This window comes from Falco punctatus (assembly GCF_963210335.1).
Source record: "Falco punctatus genome assembly, chromosome: 3".
NCBI classification, from domain to species: domain Eukaryota; kingdom Metazoa; phylum Chordata; class Aves; order Falconiformes; family Falconidae; genus Falco; species Falco punctatus.
This window is the reverse complement of record NC_137582.1, coordinates 22833605-22856269: the sequence shown is the minus strand read 5'-3', so window position 1 is coordinate 22856269 and position 22665 is coordinate 22833605. Positions and strand designations below refer to the sequence as shown.

The 22665-nt window shown below is 35.7% G+C and overlaps 1 protein-coding gene across 1 annotated transcript in view; it reads right to left on the bottom strand.

The window, feature by feature from the left end:
- Positions 1 to 22665, bottom strand: part of CSMD3 (CUB and Sushi multiple domains 3) — a 740574-nt gene that overhangs the window by 655202 nt on the left and 62707 nt on the right. The window contains exon 2 of the mRNA XM_080381544.1: positions 754 to 976. Coding sequence (XP_080237670.1) covers positions 754 to 976 — 223 coding nt within the window. The remainder of the gene's footprint in view (positions 1 to 753; positions 977 to 22665) is intronic.

The window sequence follows — 22665 nt, the reverse complement described above, 5'->3', positions numbered from 1 at the left end:
CAATCAGCCAATGCCTTATCCACTGAACAGTCTGCCCATCAGATCCATCTCTCTCCTATTTAGCAGACAAGGATGTGGCATGGGATCCTGGCAAAGGCGTTACAGAAGTCTAGGTAGATGACAACTTGACTTACAGAACACAAAACAGACAATAACAGAGATAACTAACAAATGTATGGATAATGTGCCTGTTGCTATTGCAGAATTATTATGTACACCTGAAGACAGAACATTCATGAACAGGACAACTGGGCCATGACTCTGAAGAAGGCACTGATAAAAAAATGTTCCGTGACTCATTCCACTCTTGATTTTTCAAACTTTTTTTTCATTCTTGTAATCCATTTGTGCTAGAGGATGCTCATGTACAGTTGCAGAAAAAATACCTATTTATCTTAAATATTATCTTTTGGTGATCTCCCTCAAAAACCTCCTATCGCAAAGATTACAAAAGTTCCACTGCTACTAGATCATCACAATCTCATATTCACTTTACATTCATTTATCCATGCTCATATGCTTCTTAATTAATTGTGTTGAGACAAATTTTATGAGGGTTAGATTAATGTTAGCACTTACTTTGACTAGATTTAAAGTACAACATATAGATTTCAAGACATTTATGATTAAAGTGCACCTTAAATTCTAAATAAGAAAGAATCCATAATTTAAAAATATAAGCTTTAAAAATATTTTCTCAGATATTTGTAAGATAGAAATGCAAATTACATTTTAATAATGTTTATTCTTTACCTTGTCCTAAAGTTTGCAGGATGAGGATGCCCATCATATAATGACAAATAATCATATTCTTCTTCTAGAGCAAAAGACTGAAAGACGATCTGTATTCTGTTTCTTTCTTCTGCTATTATAACCCACGTACAGTTTGCACCATTTGGATATCCATATGGGAAGCCAGGGCTTTCTATAGTACCATTAAGTCCTTTTAAAGTTCCACCACAGGTATAAATAAATCCTAAAAAAAATCCAAAAGAAACAAAAGTTAGCAATCCATTTTTATATCAACCTTTGACAAAATACATAATTGCAATTTATAATTTCTAAAAAAATATCAAAATTCATTAAAAAAAAATCAAAGTGCTTAATTTAGAAAAGTAAAGGCCATATTTTAATACAAATCCTGGCCACTTCATGCAAAACAACCCTGCCCACCTAACAAATGTGTTTTCCATGCTGTTTATGTAAAGACATATGGTAGCATCATTGCAGATAAATATATATAGCAACTTCTATGACTAAATTTGGTCACATATGAGGCAAAGTATTTGCATCAATTCCCTTTTTTTAAAAAAGGGAGAGAAGCAGCCAGAGCAAAGTAAATTAGTCTTCTTTTGATCCAGGTCTGATACAGATTATATCTATTAACCTTCTGCTACTCCTCCCAAGATTTTGGGAGAGGAAGAGGCTGAAAAAGCTATTTATTATGAAAAAAGCATTTTCCAATCAGTAATTCTGGTTTATGAAAGATGTGTGCTTAAAAACTCAATATGAAATAGCCATCTGTTGCATCATTATATTATCGCATATAAACAACTGCATGGTACATTTGCAACCAGAAAGAATTTAGCAAGCTTTTCCATATCTAAACAAAATATTAAGATGAACAGCTTGCATGTTTTGACTGACTCTAAGTGGGTGGTTGTTTAACCCCAGTACTCAGCTAAACCCCACACAGCTGCTTGCTCACTCTCCCCATTTAGGATGGGGGAGAGAATTCAAAAGGTTAAAAGTGAGAAAATTTGTGCGTTAAGATAAAAACAGCTTAATAGGTAGAGCAAAAGCTGTGCACATAAGCAAAGCAGAATAATGAATTCATTAGCTACTTTGGCAGGCAGGTGTTTAGCCACTTCCAACAAAGCAGGGCTTCATATCTAACAGTTATATGAGAAGACAAACACCATAGCCCTGAATCCCCCCCAACTCTTCCTCCTCCTTTCCCTCAGCTTTTATCACTGAGCATGATGTCACATGGTATGGAATATCCTTTTGGTCAGTTGAGATCAGCTGTTCCAGCTGAGTTCTCTCCCAGCTTCTTGCCCCTTCCCAGCTTAGTTGCCTGCAGGGGCAGCATGAGAAGCAGAGGTGGCCTTGATGCTGTTTAAGCACTGTTTCACAATAACTAAAACACCCTTGTGTTAACAACATTTTTTTCATTACAAATCCAAAACATAACACCACAGGATCTACTATGAAGAAAATCAACTCTATCCCAGCCAAAATCAGTACAATGGGCCAAAGCCAAAAGGTGGCAGATCTGCTATTATATGTTTTTTAATACGAGTATCCCCAAATGTCAGAAGTGGCCCCACTTCATCAAGTGAGAGAAAGCACAAAGTGCTCAGCATGCTCTTTCAGAGAAACATGATATAAATTTTGTAACAATCTACAAACAAACAAACCATATGCCATCTCTTTAATTATACACACATGTATATATTTAAGCTCATTAAATCATCCTCTTTATGGCATATTCACAAGCTTGTCTTCCTATTGAGTATTTAAATGCAGAGACCCCTTTCTCTGAAGCACTAAGCAGAAAGCTCTTAAGATTTTACACTTTGTATTGCTACACTTGTAAAGTAACTTTTCTTAACAACAGATGAGGAACACATCTAATATTTTTATCATGGATTTTTCACATTTATCTCCAATTGTGAGAAAAAAGATGCCTCTTATGAAGTATGATTATTCTTTTACTACAAATATTAGTATATTATAGATATATAGGACAGAATGGGAATGGAAGATTCTCTTAGAAAGTAATTAGGGCTTCATTTGCCTCGTCTGACATGTAGAGCAAATTTTACCTTCTACTGTAAATTAGCTTGGAGAGTTAATTTTCATATCAATGCCTACACACTTTCATTTGTTATCAACCTTCATTGCTAGAAGTCTGCTTTATTTATGTCTTTCTTCATCTCCTTCATATATTCAAGCTATTTTTAAATCTCCTTTATGTGTTGTTATTATTTATTATTTAAGCTCAGATGTTTTATTTAGCACTTTAAAAATCTTTCAGCATACAGTTTGTGTGCAAGTCACTTTACAAAACTAAACTATTTACTCATCATAAGATCTTCATACTAGAAATCTAGTACCTCCTTCCAGATATATTCACTAGAATAAGACTTTTTAGATAGCTAAGTATGCATATATTTATCAATTTCGTTTTTTCCTAGAAATCTCTTGCTGAGGTCTACTTCATTTGAATTAGAGAAAAAACTTAAGAGAGAGACTTCAAAATTAAATATCATGTATTATTCATTTCTGTGCATCTCTCCAGACCCAGTGTGGAAAGCACAATGTAAGCTTCGGCTCAACATCATAATACAGCTCCATAATTTAGAACCTGTGTCACTGTTGTTGTATCTAAGTCAGGATATCTATCAATTACATATGTTGTGTTCTGTTAACTGAATGCAAGCTATAAAGGAAAACTCAAATAATAGGTCTTTTGTGACCAAAATAAAATTATATTTTTCAAAAGAATAGATGCACAACGAGAAAGCACCTTGCGAGGTAACTCACTAATGTATTCATATTGAATCCAATAATTATTCCTATCCTTACATATATCTATGAAATACAAATTTCCATGACTCATAAAAGTTCAATTTACTCCTTTTATCCATATCCAATCTGTAACAAAAGAGAATTATTCATGTTCTGCAGGATGATGTAACTTGGATATTTTTCAGCGATGACTAGCAGAATGTAACACAGCTATGCATGTGTCAGAAGATACATTTTTAATTCCAAGAACAGAAAAAAACAAACAATGAGGTTTGATTTTGATAGGTCTACTCTTTTAGTCTGCAAAATAAAAAAATCCTGCCAACAGAATCCATACAACATGCACTTTAATCTCTGCTTTCATATGTTAATCCATTCTGTAATGCTCTTCACCTTGGCAGACCAACTTGGAACATTCATAATAGACAACATGCGTTAACTGATTGGTCTGATCAAAAGTTGAAAATATGACATTTATTTTCACAAGGCAAAATTCATGCTAAGGTAACTGGTAACATATACTGTGATCTTTTTCATCTAGATTTCAGAACTAGCATTCAAAGCAGAATTTACTTGCAAGCTGTTTTTCATTAAAGAGAGGGTTTGAGTCAAAGCATGAGATAATTTTGAAAAGCTTGATGTTAGGCTAGAAAAGAAAAATACTTGTTGAGGTAAGTGTGAAGATGAACACCACTGCTTATATTCTCTTAATAGTTAGTAGTTAATATGATTCAAAGTTTCCATTGTAATGTTTTCTACCACATATTAAAATTAATTTAATTCTTATCAATTTTACATGGATAAATATTTCTTGAAATCAGAAAACGCTGCCATTCTTCCTAATTTCAATCATCCTTTGATTCATTATGGCATTACACTAAGCATCAATAACATCAGTTCTTATTCAAGGTATTTACTCAATTTCATTGTCTTCTAATGCACCAAGTAATACTTAATGTCATATCAATACCCCTTGCCATTGGACGTCCCATAACCATACTCACTCAGTACTCTACAGAGTTGTCTTTTACTTTTTCTTTTCCTCCTGACCATTCAACTGTACTGTTTAATAACATATTTCCACACCTCTCACCTTCCAAGTACACCACACATTTTGTTAATCCTCTTCATTTAATGTATTCTTTGATAGTTGTCAGCATCATAATTATACTGTCTGTATTAAAACATATATTTCTAAGTTGCTTATGTATTTCGTTTTAAAGAGGTATTTAATAGTTGCTGTCATTTACTTTAAGAGAAAATTCAGAAAATGGAAGATGAATTGTTCACATGCTGCTTTTTTTCTTTTCTGTCCTTTCTGATATCCAAATCTTCTTTCATCTCTTTCACTTGCACCCATCTTAAAGCACAGTCAATCCCAATATTTAAAATATTCCTCACCCATGTAACCTATGTTCACCTTCCTTTTTTTGTGCAATCCACCTATTTACAAAATTGTTCTTTCCCCCCTAGATGGTGGTCTTCTTCCATTCAGAACTCATCTCCACCACAGTTGTCTCTCCTGCTCTTTGCATGTTTCTGCAACACCTTTTTCTATTTGTGATCTTTGATCACCTGACTGTCTTTGGCAGCAAGGAACAGTTAATTTTCATGATGATCATAAATCAGGAAGGATTGTTCTCCTTATTCTCTTCTGTTGTACTGGATTCTTTTTCTGTTGACTTGCTTTATTATCACCTTAGGTGATGAGTTTTCATCCTTCTTGTTTCCTTATTCTCCCCTATATTTCGGTTTGTGAAACCTCTTGCTTTTGTAGTTTCATATTATACTTTCACATGCATTTTGCAGCACTTCAAAGAACCTATTCGAATGCCACAGTGATAGATTTCATAGTGATGTGAACCTTTCCCTATTTCATGAACCCTTCTCTCCTTCCTATCAATCCTTCCTGTTTTTTGGAAAATATATACACAATATTTGTAAACCACCTCAGCCTCTCTATCATTTTAATTGTTCTGGCATACCTTATACCAAGACCTCTGAGCCCATTTATAAAATGGAGAAGAGGAAGCTCTCACCAGATGTAATGACTGTATTTTTTTTTTGGACTATGTTTGAAATTTACCTTTTTTCTCATCATGTCTTAGTTCTCTTCCATTTATACTTCACCATTTCCCAATAAGCTTCTTTTTCTGCATAAAACAAGCCTCCTCTCTCTAACCTTAACTTCCAACACAAAGTTTTATTGACTTTTTACACATCAGTACAAACATGCAAGGAAACCACCTCCTTTAATGTACTGGATTTAGTTCCTTCTTACTCTCCACTTTTTTCTCTGCCTCCCTCAAATATCCAGCAGCTTGCATACTTCTTTCTTTCTTTCTCTACTGTGCTTTCATAACAGGTGTGACTGGTGACCTTTACACTAAGGACATTCATTGGTGTCCATTCCTACCAGAACGTTATAACACCCCGGTTCTTTCTGAGTCTCATTTTCCTCCTCTGCTAGGGAAGGCGGTTGCATAGACCAGCAGTAGCCCTGTGTTGCAGCACACCAGAACAGAATCAGGCTGCACCTGTGCAGTAGTTTGCAGTGGGGTAGGTATCCATACCAGCTACAAGGAATTAGAGCTGCTGATGATTTAGAAATATCTCTCTTATATCCATATAGATCTTTATACTTGTTTAACCCAATACTCTGTACTTCAAAGAACTTTTTCCACTTCCATCTCAGCTCCAGTAACAGCTTTTACAATGAATTTTCTACCAGCTGAGCAAAGTTTACATTTAATATTTCACCTGACCATTCCAAAAAAAACCACCTAAACCCCACCAACCGACACCACAGATTATTTACGTGATTTACTTCTTTTTTAAGTTCACAAAGTAATAGTAACTTCTTCTGTAGTGTTTACATGTATCTCTGTGGGTTGGTGTTTGTGTTTTGTGTTTGGGTTTTTTACTTACTATTTTTGTCAATCACCTTCTTTTTACATATAATGCTTATTTCCTTTATTTTAGACTGTTTTCTTTAGTCTACAGAAATTCCAGATATGCCTAATAAAGCCTCATTAAAAAAAAAAAAAAAAAAAAAAAAACACCAAAACCCAAAACGCTTGTGTTTGTGAGTGCACAATGTAAAAACACCACTGCAGTGCCTCTGTGAAAATCAGCTCTTAAGAGTTCCAAGACATTTCTTAACTAAATCACCATTTCATTTGAGTTTGTTCTTAAAAGTATTTGCTTTCACAAACAAGATACTTGAATGCTTATTCTCTGCATAGCTTACTGGAAATTTTGCCAATATGTAGACAATACAAAGTGTTAAAAGAAGCCTGGTTTAAGACTCTTTCTTTATCTATGATTTGTATCATTTTGAGGTTGTGAGAAAACATAGTTATACTTTGTTGCAAACAATTATAGCATAAGCTACAACAAGGTGCCAAAATGGCTTCTCCAATCATTTGGTAGGAGTGGCTGGAAAGCCTATAACAAGCTCAGTGGATTTGGTACAGAATACCAGTCAAAAAGAAGTGATCACTGCATTCGAAGAACTTTATGGAAGTACTGTTTTTCCTCCAAGAAGTATTTCTTATCTTTCAGCCACCTTTTCTGAAAGAGTTTCAGAAATATTTTGGTGTTGTCTTCCACTTGTCTCAGCTGTGAAAACTGGAAAAGGGACAAAAGATTCTGCCCCTTCATGGGTAACTGAGCATGTTTCTTCTTTTAAGAAATGTAAGGGCTAAAAACCAGCAGGACTGCTCACATTCACACGGAATCCATCCTAAGAAGCAGAAGGCTTAAAATGGCAAGGTAGCAAAATAAATAATTGGATCTCATTTAACAACAGTATGCATAACATTTTTTGTTACATATCTTGAAATAATATTTATTGTCATTGTGTGGGGTTTTTGGTTCTATAACAGAAAACTTGTACATTTCCTATAACTGAAAACAAAAATGCTTTATTTTCAATAGTGTTGCCAGTCTGAGTACCTGAAGTTCTAACAAAAAACTACCACCCTGTAAGTGGTTCAACAGAAGATTATCACTTTCACAGGAAGGTACAGGTTTTTCCCTTACCCTTAGGCATTTAATTACTTTGATTTGTACATTACTCTTTGATGGGAAATAGCCTTCTGCTTCTATTCTAAAAGTGTTGCTACCACCACGACAGATGAAAGTCTGATTTCAACAAAGTCAGCTGAAATACACTCAAGATTTTATCCCTAGTATGTAATTAACTTTTCTTCTAAGGATATTTCAATACTTCTCTCCTATTCCTCATGTAATATTTCAAATGCCTTGTAGACAAGGGATCATCTGTTCCAAAATATCTGCCTTCTTGCTCATGCAGCCAGAGAAGGGTAATCTCTCAGATGTGACAAACATCTGGGCAATTGAACTAGACATAAAAACAAAAGAAGACATTTGGAATCTCATCACAGAACGAATTAAAAATCCTCTCTGGGATTGAAAGCCTGCCATATTTAATACCCCTCACACATGCTTGTGCTGCCAGACTTGCAGGGGAATCAGATTTCTTATATTTGAGGAGAATGTAGACAGATATTAAAGGTGTTTGGGTTTTTTTAACCTAATTTGGATTTCAAATAATAGAATTCCTGGTCTCAGTGGCATTTGGCCATACTGCTCCTCTCTCCTGTGTTTGAGCATAAACATTTTGAGCTATGACTTCCTTATTTTAGGAAAACTAATTGTAAGAAGTACCTTCATTAGCATTCTGACCCTGCAGTCTTTTTTCTTCTTTTACCTACTCTTCCTGCAGTTTTTCCACTTGAAAAGTGGAAAGTAGCCAGCATAAAACTAGAAATTGATCCAGGAATCTTACCAGCAGTTCTAAAGAGAACACCACATCAAAGGCATGGCTGAAAATGAATTAATGCAGATTTTGTGTTTTATTGCACGGGAAATTTACTCTGTGGAAAAGATATGAACAGAGATTCCACAGTAAAGATCAATTGTTGAAAGAACTATATTTATTTTACATTTCCTTTTTACTGTTCCTTTTTCTGAAAAGCTAACCACATGTCCAGAGGTTTTGTACTGTGTTTCATTTGTTGTCTTTTATTTAATGTGATCTGAGAAACTGTTAATTCCATTAATTAAATCAGAATCTTTTTAAAGTTTGCTTAGAACCATCGCTTAACAAGTCAAAATGAGTGGGAAGACCACTACCACAATACTATGAACTGCCAATGGCATTTTGAAGCATTTCTGTTCTTTGAGAAATAACAAGTCTGAATTTGCACAGGCTTCCTAATCGATTTTCAAATAACAAACCTTAGGGCAAAATTATATTTTCATTAAAATGTGCTTGTAAGTAGTTATGCCTTTCCACGTAAACTGCATGAAAGACAGTAGTAAGATACAACCACTGCAGTAGGAGGTCAGACTAGAAATTCTGAAGTATTTTATCTTTTAGTTGAATCCATGCAATATATTTCTTCTAAAGCTTCATTACTGTTGTATTTATTTCTTATTTAATTTTAAATGTTGATAAAGAGAAGATTTTGCTGCCAAGAACAGGTCTTTGGGTCCCTACAGTACAAATATATAACAGGGTCTGAAAAAGTTGTGTTTGACAAAAATTAAAATTATTTGTCCACAGCAGAATAATTAATTAACAATACTGTGAAATTGGTAAATATCAGGATTCTTAAGTAAGGGAAACAGTCACACAATAAGATGTTTCAAAAGTCTTCACTCTCGGCACTATTGGAATATAAGCAAATATCCTCTAAAAAAAAAAAAAAAAAAACAGGTTAAAACAAAAGTAAGTTCTGAAAAAATTGAGATACATTTAGTACTACACTTTTAAATTAAAGTTCAAATGTTCAAACCCCCTAATTACAGTTTTCATTTTACATTAATAATTGAACAGTCAACATAATGCTGATTTGAATTCCTAAAACGTAAATCTCATTGGCATACACAGTAAACCTCTGTTATTATATAGCTGGTTCATTAAAGTCTAGGATCTGGGATATGGACCTCTCTAATGAGATTTACACAGAGATTTAATCTAGTGAAGAAAAAAAAAAAAAAGAAGAAAAGAAAAGAAAACCACAATTACAATATATATATCTGGTAGTTTGAAATCTTGCAGCAGTTTCAGAGAAGTTACAGAGCATAGATTATTGCATTATTGCAAAAAAGGGAGGGGAGAGAAGGGGAAGGACAGCCCAGAATGATGAAACAATTTCTAGTAAGCATTCAGAAAGGAAATAAATTTTATAAAATAAATATGATGCTGGTTTGAAGTGACTTCAACAAGATTAGAAAAGACTTTGAAGACTCAATGTTTGGAAAATCAGGACAAAATTAAGGCTCTGTTTTAAGTTTCTGCCAATAGAAACTGAATGTAGGAATGGCTCAGTATTTGCTGTACACTACTGTAGATGGTCTTCCTATATTGTTTCCTCCTTTCAAAAAATAAGACAACTTTCTATGGCAGCTTAGATTGCTTCACATGTAAACAACCTAGAAAGTCTTCTCATTCACTCAAAGGGATTACCTTCAGAAGAAATGTAATTCTTAAAAAAAGAAAAAAAAAAAACCACACAAAACTAACCAACAAAAAACCCTCTTCTTGCTTTAGACTACATGGAAATTCAGACCTTTCTGTGTCTGCTATAAACTTGGGAAGAAAAGAAATGCTCTAATGCTTCGTGCTTCTGAAACATTACCATTCTCAGTGAAGCATCAGCTTTCTCAGTGAATCATCCATAAAACCTGATGTCAATAGCTTCCCTGGTGAAGCCATTACTGTGGGGTTTGGACTGTTGTTCCAAATGCACTCCTTGCACTCTACAACAGCCTATGTTACCCGAGGGCAGCAAAATTAAAGATGTGTTCAGAATTAAAGGAAACAGAAGTTGGAAAAACCAGCTATAGTCTTTGATCTACTCCAAACTGTGACAAAATGTTTTGAGGTAAATAGGAGACAGATTTGAATTAAATGGGCGGGATCTCAACCCCTTTTATGAATGTATTAGCAAATACAGCTTGTCTGAAGACGGGCAAGCAGAACAGAGGTTAAAAAGAGAAAATACAGTGAAGATCACTATAAATAATCCTAGATTTGTAGAACGGTTTCTGTTAGAAGCAACATTAAAGATCATCCAGCTCCATTGCCCTGCCATGGGCAGGGACACCTTTCACTAGACCAGGTTGCTCAAAGCCCCACCCAGACCAGCCTTCCATAAGTAGACATGTAAACACACAGTTGTGACATATGGACAGACCAGGGTGGGTTTCCTGTTTTTCATTTTCTAGATCATATTAATGGTGAAAAAACGCTAGCACTTCAAAAATCAAAGAGCCACAGACTACATATGGGTCAAGTGAATGCAGGGAGGTCAGGAGAACTTCTCATGAAGGGTTTGATACTATGGGGCAGTTCCTGACAGTTCTTAGAAATGAAGGGAGAACAGTTTAAACATCTTGGAAACTAATAATTGTCAATTGTAGATATTCAAGTGTTATATTTCTACAGATTTTTCAGTTTGAAGTCCAATTTTATGAGTTAGGAATCTCATAAAAAGTTACAGATTTTAAACAACTTTTATTTTTTATCACTTCCTTTATTTTATGAACTTTTAACAGGTATTAGCACAGTGTTTGTGGTAGATCTGTTTGTGATTTTAATGATGCACTATTAAACCAAAGTGCCTGTACTGAAGTATCCAGGGCTTTTCTAAAATAAAACACAGCAAAACCTCCAGATACAAAGAACACCAGACCAGCCAGAAAGTTTAGTTAGTAAAAGTTGTTTGAAGAACAATGTTTTATGTTCAATTCTTGAAGTAATGTATGCTGTGATAGGATTTCCTCAAGAAATAGCACAGATCTTTTTTAAAAACATAAGTGAATTCTGTCTTTGTTTACTATAAACTTCCTAAAAAATGTAGGTTTTGATTGAAGCAGCCTTTTACTATACAAGCAAATTCTTCTCATCTGTAAATCTACAGTCATAAATTTTTCAATGCTTTCATGAGTCTGAATACAAAGGTAATTTTTCAGATATTGTCTGTTCTGCTTACTTTTTAATTTTGAATGAATTCCCATTGTACATTTCTGAATTTGCAGCAGGTCAAAGTATTAACATCTTTACCATGTACTTCTTTCTAGGTGTCATAAATGTATTTTTTTTATCATAAGACAGAACATAAATTTTAGTAGTCAGTTGAGGCAGTACAGACTGAGGCAAAATAAAAAATAAGTTTCAAAGAAGACATGATTAGTCACCAAGATATCTCAGTTTTTAAGGTTTTCTAATAAGGCCTCATTTATTGATATCAGTAAAACAATAACTTTGGTATTACAATATTGTTTATATTACATTAATTCCTAAAAATTATAAGCAAACATCACCACTGGAGGGTTTGACTCTATGTGGTATTACATACAAAATTATTGGCTAAAAAGAAAAACAGAGAAGATTTACCTCTGTATACACTGGAAAAAAACTGCAAAGTCATGAAAAAAATTCTGGAGAAGATGATAAAACTGCTGATGACACTACTCTAAAACAGGAACAGTACAAATGTGTTCAACTCTCTGGCACTGATAGCTTCTTGAATTGATCCTATTTTTGAGAACATTTAATAGACATGACAATGCTAAAAAGTTCTAGAGCCAAGCAATATAATCAAGTGCTATTTCAGATTTTATTTTTGGTCCTTATGGTCCCAGGACCATTGAAGCTCTTTACATTAATCTGTATATTTATTCTGGTCCTTTCCAGAAACAACCTGCTTCATTGTAGAGTCAACCAGATGAACTGCATACCTCAGACTGTCAAGGAGGAGCCCAGCATATTACAGGAAAATGTTGGGAGCAGCTTATGTGAGTAACTAGATTTTAAACTTCAGCTGATGAGCAGTTTCCCCGGGCAGCTGTCTTTACTAGGACAGTGGATTGCAGAGAGAGGGGCAAGGGAAAGCACATTAAATGAGTCATCCACCTAAGCTCATTTTGCCAGTCTACCGAGTGAGATAAAAATCACCACATTGTGTCACCACCATCAAGAAAAGCTGAATTTTCTCTCTGACTGGCTAATTAAAACCTGGAGCTACACTGTGACCATTTGCAGAAAGGGGAAAGAGAAATAAATACTTAATAGTATCACTGATGTCTTCTTTTCTGTCCTCCTTTGAAAATAACAAACAGAGAAACAAACAAAAATCCAATCACACCATCCAGCGTCAAAGAAAAACCCATTTGTTCTCAAGAACTAACCAGTTACTCTTTTCCATATTCCTGCTAACAATATCTTCTGACCAAATATGTTAGATTACTTGAACTTGGGCTGCAGAACAAAGTTAGATAAAAAGGTCATGTGAAAAAACAGACTGAAGAATTTCTCTACAAAAGGAATATATTAAAATGTTTAATGACAGAAATAAAACTGATATGGGCAGGCAGCATAGCACTGAAGTCACAGAAATGGGAAGCAAAAATATTTAGGTAAATAATTCAGACTTGGATGTTGTAGTTTAACTTGGTACATAAAACTGTTTGAAAGAAGAGTTATATCATTCTATTTTAGTAAATTATTCTTGTGAATACTGAGATTTTATTGTTGGTTAGATATCTTCATGTTCATTTGAATAGGGCAAAATAATTCAGCATATTACTTTTTGCAGTATCTACTGATTAGAATTTGGACAGACTTTAGCTAATGCGCTAGGTATTCAGTATTTATAAATGCCTCTTACATACTATTACACTATTACTATTCCCATGCAAACACTCTATGCATGGGAAAAATGTAGATGTCTGGTCTGAGTCTTTCTTCTTGGGTTTCATCCTGTATCAGCATGAAAAAAAAATTGGTGCTAATTATTTCTTGAGACTTAATGACAATTTGTTATACAATAGCCTAAGGCACAGCCTTGGACATTCAGTTCCTCACTCCTATTCATTAATACTCGGCAGGGGCCTGGTCTTTTCTTATCAAGTAAGCAAAACACATAATTTTCTATTAAATTGTGTGACTTTACATCTTTAATTGGTGTGCTCTCTAGTTTTAGCTTATTTCACCTTTTGGCAACTGTTACTGCAAGTATCTCTTCCATTCTGCAGTACTGATGTCTGCTTTCAATAGCTAATATTTCTGAAATTAATCAGTACCCCCCATTTCTAAAAAGCTGCTGGTAATAGTGCCACTGGCTTATCATGAATAATCATCCCCTCTGACATGACAAACTAGCTCTAACAGAAAAGCTATTACTTTGAAACAAATTCTACTGCAATGAAACATTCTCAGTAGTAAAGAATCTCAGTAGAGTATTAAAGCTTGCTCAGTTCTGAACAAGGGGAAGAAAGACCTTTGTGTCTTTCTCAGGCTGAATCTTTATTAAATATTGGATAATAAAAATATCTTATCTAACAAAATTTTTAGATGAGATGCACTTATTTTGTAAGTCTTTAGGAACTATGTACTTTTATTTTTATTTTATCATTAAAAAAATAAGCATTTGTCCTCCTGGCATTTTAGTATAAATATGGAACTCACTTTTTTAATCTTTTTTTTTTTTTTTTTCCTAAACCATAGACATGTTATTGTGTTGTTTACTGATTCCCTGCTTCTTTGGAGTAATTCAAAATGTCTGCTTATAGCAAAGCAAACACTAACACAGAGACAGCCTTTTCCATAGGAAACATTACAAAAAGTTTGATTTCAGTATATATGCATCTGTCTGCAATCATCAAGACAGATAGACTTATTGATAGTTATTAAGGCAGGCAAAGGACATACCTATAATACTTCTCTAGGAAACTAAAATGTTCTAATACTCCACACTGATCACTGTGATAAGGAAATGCTCGTTCTCATTCTGCATAAGGTGTACAAGTTGTTTATAAGAAGGAAGACTTTTCCAGTAGTTTAGGAAGTCAAAGAGTGGCTTTGCATTGTTGCATAGCAAGATTAAAATATTGACTTCTTGCAGAAAGTGGGATTTGGGGAAGAATACAAATCCTTCCAGAAAACCTGGAGAGATGAGACTCCCTTCAAAGGTTGTGAATATTTTCTCATAGTAGTTTTGAGGACACTCTTGGTGTATCAAACACACCAGTAACGATACCAGTAGAAACCTTAAGGACATATGTAACAACTGCTTTTGTTACCAGGGGATATAATTTAAGATCTATGTTTAGTCCTCATATTACAAAAGAAACACCACCATTTGATCCCTCTAACTGGCAAACAGAATCATACTACAAATGTGTAGTATACTGTTTCATTGTGTTCAGTCTGAGGCAAGAACATGGAGTTTGGATTGCGTTTTGGTAAGAAAATACCAGAAAAGTGGGGCTTGGTAGAAGACTGCACCAGAGTCAAAAATCTTTGACTTTATCAAAAAGCTTGTCTCAGAGGAGATTGACCAGCTTCTGTGGCACTGTTTTTTCAGTGATGGTTGGTGCAGTTGGAAGCAGAATTAATTGGAATGTTTGGATACAATTTTTTTTTTTTTTTTTTTTTTTTTTATAGTAAAAATCTGTTAAATCAAATCTTCTTTGAATGTATATCCAAATACATTTTTATTAAGGTTTCTTTGTGCCAACATGAACTTCTGGTCTAACTAAAAATGACAGCCCATGTAATATCTAGCTGTTCACAGTAATTACTAATTACTGGGGTGTGCACAACTCTGTTTCAGGTCCTTGTTATTTGTGTTCTCCCAGTGTTTGTGTCCAACAGAGTGCTGGACAGAGGTTACTTGCAATTCAGCTTCATGCTTATATCTTCTAGAGTGTCTTATGTCCCATTTAAGTTGTTACTTAGGATCAAAGCCAAGTTTTTAAACCACTCTATTTTTTTCTGAAAAAGCAGATCTGTTCTCAAGCTTTAATTGTACGTCCAGTATCCACTAACTACTGAATGCAGTCCAGGAGTTTAAGTCATCTTTATGTTCCAGTACTGACATTTATTATTCTTTCATCTGCTTATAAATGAGACACAAAGAGCAGAATTTGATTAAATGTGGGTGTTTACAATGTCCCAACAGCAAGGCTCCTGTTATCAGTGGAGTGCTGGACAAAAGATTCAGGAGTGCTTAGTCATGTACATCAGACTGCAATAAAATAAATGTACTCCATATAGTCTCTGTTGGCTATAACACAGATTTAAATACTTAGATCAACTTAGACACCTGCTCTGCATCTGCCTAATGTCAAGTGAAGGAATCCTGCTAAGGTACTTCTGCAGTTTAGTCCTTTCCAATTATTATATTAAGGCCTTTTTTTCTTCCCAAGCAAGACAAGGACAGGAGTAAAATCAGGCAAAAGTGGGCAGTTGTCTAGAATCCTCTGTATTTACTTGTAATTGTACCTGTAAGGTTCACAGTGCTTTCTTTTCCTCTGCCTTTCCTGAAGGAGATGAGGGCCAGATATCTGAGAAGTGCATACTCAATATCTGGTCTCCATTCCCTACTTGGACACTACAACACAGATTTGCCATCATTGCTGCTGTTGCTGTCGTATGCACAGAAGAATGTAAGGTGGCTGGCATTGCAAGGAGAAATCTGTCAGCATTTTCCATCAGTACTAACTGAAGCCACAGCATCTTGTGGGTAATGGCAGGCGCATCAAGCCGGTTTTATTCATCTCACTCTCCCTGTAACCTGTTCCTCCCAGATCCAAGAGGTGCAGAAGGCTGCTCAGCTTCTCTCTCCCTCTATAGAAGAGGAAGATGCAGAGAATTGCAGGACAGAGTCTCAGATCCTAAAATCAGACCTTTATGTGCAGAGTGGAGTTGATGGAGAGACGACAGTGAAGGGGGAGAGAACAGTGTGTAACAGCAATACTGCTTAACCAGCTCTTCAACAGAAACACGATGAAAATTGTATCAGCTCTGCAGCTGGTGCAAATGAATGCTCTGCACTGGGTTTCTTTTCAGAGTGCCCCAGGTCACGTTACACCAGTGAGCAGCAACAACAGCTTTAAGGGAACGACCGTAAGCAACTGAACAGGGGCTAGAGAGCAAGAATAGTACTGAAAAACATCTTAACAGTAACCCTCTGTCTTCTTCCTTCCCACACAAAATATCTTTTCTTTTTGTTACAAAAATTTTGTATCTGTGCAAAATGTAGATGCAATAATGAATTTTAATTAGTGCTTAGTGTGCCAATAGAAGTTTCTACAGGAGTGAGGAATGGTATATTCTTTTCTCTCTTATTTACTACCTCTATAATTAGGACTATGCAATTATGCTATCACTGTAGTGAAATGAAAATGGAATCCACACCCATTATAAATAATCTACCCAGTCTGCATGGAAATTACAGAATTTTCAAACAAAAAGTAATTATTTTTTTCTGTTTCTCTTAATTACTTTGTGGTAATTTGAGGGATGCAACCAAGTTATTAATGCAGTGCAATAAGCTGAAATCAATGCACAGTGAACCTAACAACTTTTAAAAAATAACACTTTATTTCTTGGATGTAAAGGATGTGTGGACTTTGTTCAATTACTGCGGCAAACTGCACATAATTTATGTTACAGGGAGGGAATATAACTGCTGCTGAGTGCATTCAAAAATCCAGATCGCTACGCTGTTAACTGTGTGCTACTAAGATGGTGCAATTGTTAATATTGGAAAAGCTCTTTGAATATGTAATATGAAGTGGTATATCAAGGCTAAACATTGGTATGATCTGGGTTGATTAACACAGTAACTCTTAGAACTCAACAGAAAGCTTAAAGATAGCAGATCTCCATTTAAAAAAGCTGAATAACTCTGTGCCCAGATTTTGTGACTGCTTTCAAAGCTTAAAAATTCATTAAAGCTCTCTGAAAGTTCAGCATATATGCAATAAGAAAATTCAGAGAGGACTTCTCAGTACTTCAGAAACAAAACAAATCATGAGGACCACTCCAAAAGGTTACCTTTGAAAAGAATCATGCTAGAGTGCACTGCATTTGTATTTGTCTGAAAAATGTTTATAAGAACTTAAAAAGGAAAAAAGAAATAATTTTAATTATGGTTATTTTTTTTAAATTACGCTGGACTTTATTAAATGCCAAATGAAACTCATCCATTAGCTATATTTTGAAATAGGAGATTAGATGCCCAAGGCTGTATCCTAATGTTCAGGAATGCTGAGAATAAGGCAGCTTCTGATAAGAATCAGGCTGTTCATTTACATGCATAATCAATATATTTTTAGATCTCATCTAGAAAATGTGGGACACTTTCTCTAGATCTTCTTTCTTTTTTTTTTTTTTTACTTTAGGATTCTGTTCACAAAATAACTTTTAAAAAATGTTTGCTTGCTCACAAAAAACCCTTCTGATAGTCCAACAGAAATTGTAAAACAATGAAAAAATCCCAAGCCTATCCATCTAAAAAAATGTATAATATAATAACAGTAAAGTATATTTCAAAATTTTATTCATAATGGAGGAAATCAGAAGATTTCTTTCTTCCTTTCTTTGTGCTTCATTCCCTTATCAACACTGCCTGAAAATCTGTACTTTTTCTTCGTTACGATGTTTTGTCAAAGACCAATCATTAGCTCTGGGTAACGTCTTCCTACATGGTCCTATTCAGCAAAACAATTAGGCACATTCTCAACATGAGACATTCTGTTCTGCTTTGCATATAGATTTGATTAATATTTTGCTTATGTAAATCTGTAATCCTAAATGTTCGTAGGGTTAATGACCCCATGCGGAGTAATAAACAGCAAGAATAATTGAAATAATCTATTTAAAGGGTTGTTCATGCCTCTATGAAATTATGAATTGATTTTTTTTCTGTAAGCAGGAGTAAATCAAAACAATTTGTTTCTTGCAATTCACAGGCAATTAAAGCTTCTGGTTTTATAAAGATTTAAGATACAGAATTTATTTTCATTGAAAATCCATAAACATTGCAGGCCACAATATTATATTAATCCCATACTTTGGAAAACATATCAGGTAGCTCCAGCCTGCTTAACAGATTTCCTTTTGAATGTTAAGCACTGTACTTAAAACTAAAGACATCTCCATTTTTTAAATAACACAACACTCAATATATGCCATCATTAAAATGCATTCCTTTCACAAGATTTTTTGCACAATTCTTCTCTTTGAGTTATCTTAATTTACTATGTAATAATACAAGGAAAATTAAAATAGAATTGTATTATTTATTGAAAGCTTTTATATATGCTTAACTTTGTAAGGAAAATTGTAAACATTACTACATTTATATCATTGTATGAGGGACAATATCTTAATATCTTAGCAAACCTACCTGTTTTTATTTTTGCAGTTTTGTTTCATTAAATATTTACTTCATTCAGCTGCTTTTTTTTTTTCAGTATTTCCTTCTAGCTTCTTCATGCATTCTCTTACTCAATTCTTTATTGCAATAAATTGTATATTTTTTTCCACTTCAAGTTATTTTCCGAATTGTGTCAACGATTTGTTTAAATGCTATTTCTCTAATATTTCTCCATGTTATTGTGTATGTTGAAAAAAAGTGGAAATAAGTAGTTTTAGGAATAACAGAAAATAATATATTAATTGATTGTCAACAGCAATTGCTTTAAAAACATATCATCACAGAAAACATCTCCTGATCTGTCTTTTAAACTTCAAGTTACGGGAATTTATTGCCTACTTAAGCTAGTAACCTTTCTGTGGCTTGCATTACCTGTTACAGGGGAAGATGACATTGAGATATTGTAGAGAAACAAGATGGAATATTCCATCTGGCTGAGTTACAAGATTTGCAAAATGCCCAAGGAATAATACAGAAACATTAGCTACAGTTACCCTTCTCATCAGTCCCTAGATGTCAAAAAAAAAATAAAGTCTTAACAACAGGTAAATATAATCATATCCCTGTGAGTTTTACACTTCAATGAGTGACCCAGAATCAGGAAGATTATTACAGCTAATGAGCTCAAGAAAGATGAGAGAACACTTACGGATTAACACTGAGCTGTTACCAGGTTCACAAATTATGACATTCCTGGCCACTTTTCTCTTTAATTTTCTCTAACTTAATGTTTCTTGGGATTCATTACGGCAAAACATTTATATAGAAAGTTAGAGAAAGGAGTTTGTACATCATATCATTAATTCATGAGGATCGGACCTAAATGATTACAGAATGACATAGCTACATGACTTTGAGCTAAGACAAGCATGCCACCACTGAAAAAAAAAAAAAGAGAATGAAAGCAACTACAGTTCTACACAATGATATCTATTAAGTGTTTTGCCCTTCAAACATCTGTAAATGTCTCATAAAAAAGAAAAAAAAAAAAAAAAAGCTTCAAGATAAAGGACAGAAAGAATTCCTACCTGCAAAATCAGCAGAATACTTCTGAATGAAATGTGCTTTCCTTTTCTGCCACTAGTATTTTTTCTCCTTTCTTACATTACAAAATGCACAGTAAAATATATAGACATATTTATTTCATTATTGCAATTAAAATATATTTAGAATGAGACAAGACAAGGATGGGACTGTGTGTGGCAGTTTTTACAGGGTCTGGATGTAAGGACTTTAATAGTAAATAGGACATTTACATTAGATTAAGACGACCTCTGTTACAAAACAGGCTCACTGGCTAACTTCCATGCCACTCACCCCATGCCTCCACTTTCAGAAACAGAAACAAACCAAAAACAGTCATATATTATTAATTTTGTTTGTTTTGCAGGCAGATTAGTATAAAATTATCCTTTATTATTAGTTTTCAAATGAAATTGACGTTAAGATGCAATGAATAAGACTGCATGACAGCATGACTTCAGCAAGACTACTAAGGAACACTGGTACCTAAAGGGTTATTTATGATTTATTTATTTGAAAACTGATAAAAACAATCAAGAAAGTCAGGGCATTCAGAAGAACACAATCTAGACAGTGTCAATGGAGCAAGTTAATACAACCTGGACTATAAGAAAAACAAAGAAAATTGTGTCTGGAGAGCACAAAGTCAGCAAAATAGTGCCACAGAGGACAAAAAGTAGGTATGACTTCACTGAATACCTAAAAACCTTCACAAAACCTTTTGAAGACTGTAAATTGAGCACCAAATCATGGTGAAAGATTACATGTTGCTACAGATGGTAGCAAGGAGGTGACTAGAATGATATTATTAGTCATGTTTCCTAGAGCAGCACCTAGAATCAGAGAATCAGAATCACAGAATTATTTATATTGGAAAAGACTTATTAAGATCATCAAGTCCAACCATTAAACTAGCACTGCAAAGTCCAGCACTAAACCATGTCCCAAAGTGCCACATCTACACATCCTTTAAATACCCCCAGACATGGTGACTCAACCACTTCCCAGGGCAGCCTGTTCCAATGCTTCACAACCAACACAGTGAAGAAATTTTTTCTAATATCCAGTCTAAACCTCCCCTGGCACAACTTGAGGTCGTTTCCTTATTTCCTCTTGTCCTTTCTCTTGATATTTGGAAAAAGAGACTGACCCTCACCTGCCTACAACCTCCTTTCAGGTAGTTGTAGACAGTGATAAAGTCTCCCCTCAGCCCTCTCTTTTCCAGGCTGAACAATCCCAGTTCCCTCAGCTGCTCCTCATAAGACTTGTGCTCCAGACCCTTCACCAGCTTAATTGCCTGTCTCTGTACATGCTCCAGCACCTCAATGTCTTTCTTGAAGTGACGGCCCCAGAAATGAACACAGTATTCAAGGTGCACTCTCACCAGTACCAAATACAATGAGACAATCACTTCCCTAGTCCTGCTGGCTACAATAGTTCTGATACAGGCCAGGATGCTATTGACCTTCCAGTGAAGAAATGTTTCCTAATATCCAGCCTCCCCTGGTACAACTTGAGAATATTTCCTCTGGTCCTATCACTTGTTACCTAGGAAAAGAGACTGACACCCACCTCTACGACCTCCTTTCATGTAGCTGTAGAGAGCAATAAGGCCTCCCCTGAGCCTCCATTTCTCTGACCCCAGACTCCTCACCTGCTCCTCATAAGACTTGTGCTCTAGAGCCACCAGCAGCTCTGTTGCCTTTCTTTGGACATGCTCCAGTACCTCACTGTCTTTCCTGTGGTGAAGGGCCCAGAACTGAACACAGCATTCAAGGTGCAGTCTCACCAGTGCCAAGTACAGTGAGACAATCACTTCCCTAGTCCTGCTGGCTACACTAATTCTGACGCAAGCCAGGATGCTGTTGGCCACCTGGGCACGCTGCTGGATTATGTTCGTTCAGCTGTCAATGAACACCCCCAGGTCCTTTTCCACCAGGCAGCTTTCCAGCCAGTCTTCCCCAAGCCTGTATTGTTGTGCGGGGGTTTTGTGACCCAAGGGCAGGACCCGGCACTGAGCCTTGTTGAACCTCACACAATTGGCCTCGGCCCACGGGTACAGCCTGTCCAGATCCCTCTGTAGAGCCTTCCCACCATCCAGCAGATCAACATTCTCCCCCAGCTTGGTGTCATCTGCAAAAGCAGTGAGGGTGCCCTTGATCCCCTCATCCAGATCGTCGAGAGAGACATTAAACAGAACTGGCCCCGGTACTGAGCCCTGGGGAGCGCCACTTGTGACTGGCCGCCAGCTGGATGTAACTCTATTCACCACAACTCTTTGGCCTTGGCCATCCAGCCAGTTCTTTATCCAGGGAAGAGTATACCCACCCAAGCCAGGAGCAGCCAGGTTCTCCAGGAGAATTCTGTGGGAAATGGTGTCAAAGGCTTTACTCAAGTCTGAGCAGACAACATCCACAGCCTCTCCCTCATCCACAAAGCGACTCACCTTGTCATAGAAGGAGATCAGATTAGTTGAGCAGGACCTGCCTTTCATAAGCCCATACTGACTGGGCTCAATCCCGCGGTTGTCCTGTATGTGCCACGTGATGGCACTCAGGATGATCTGCTCCATAACCTTCCCCAGCACCAAGGTCAGACTGACAGGCCTGTAGTTCCCTGGATCCTCCTTCCAGCCCTTCCTGTAGATGCGTGTCACATTTGCTAACCTCCATTCAGCTGGGACCTCCCAGTTTATACAGGACTGATGATAATGATTGAACGTGGCTGGGTGAGCACTTCCACCACTCCCTCAGTGTCCTCGGGTGGATCTCTTTTGGCCCCACAGATGTGTGTCTAAGTGGTGTAGCAGGTTGATGACCATTTCCCCTTGGATTGTGGAGGCTTC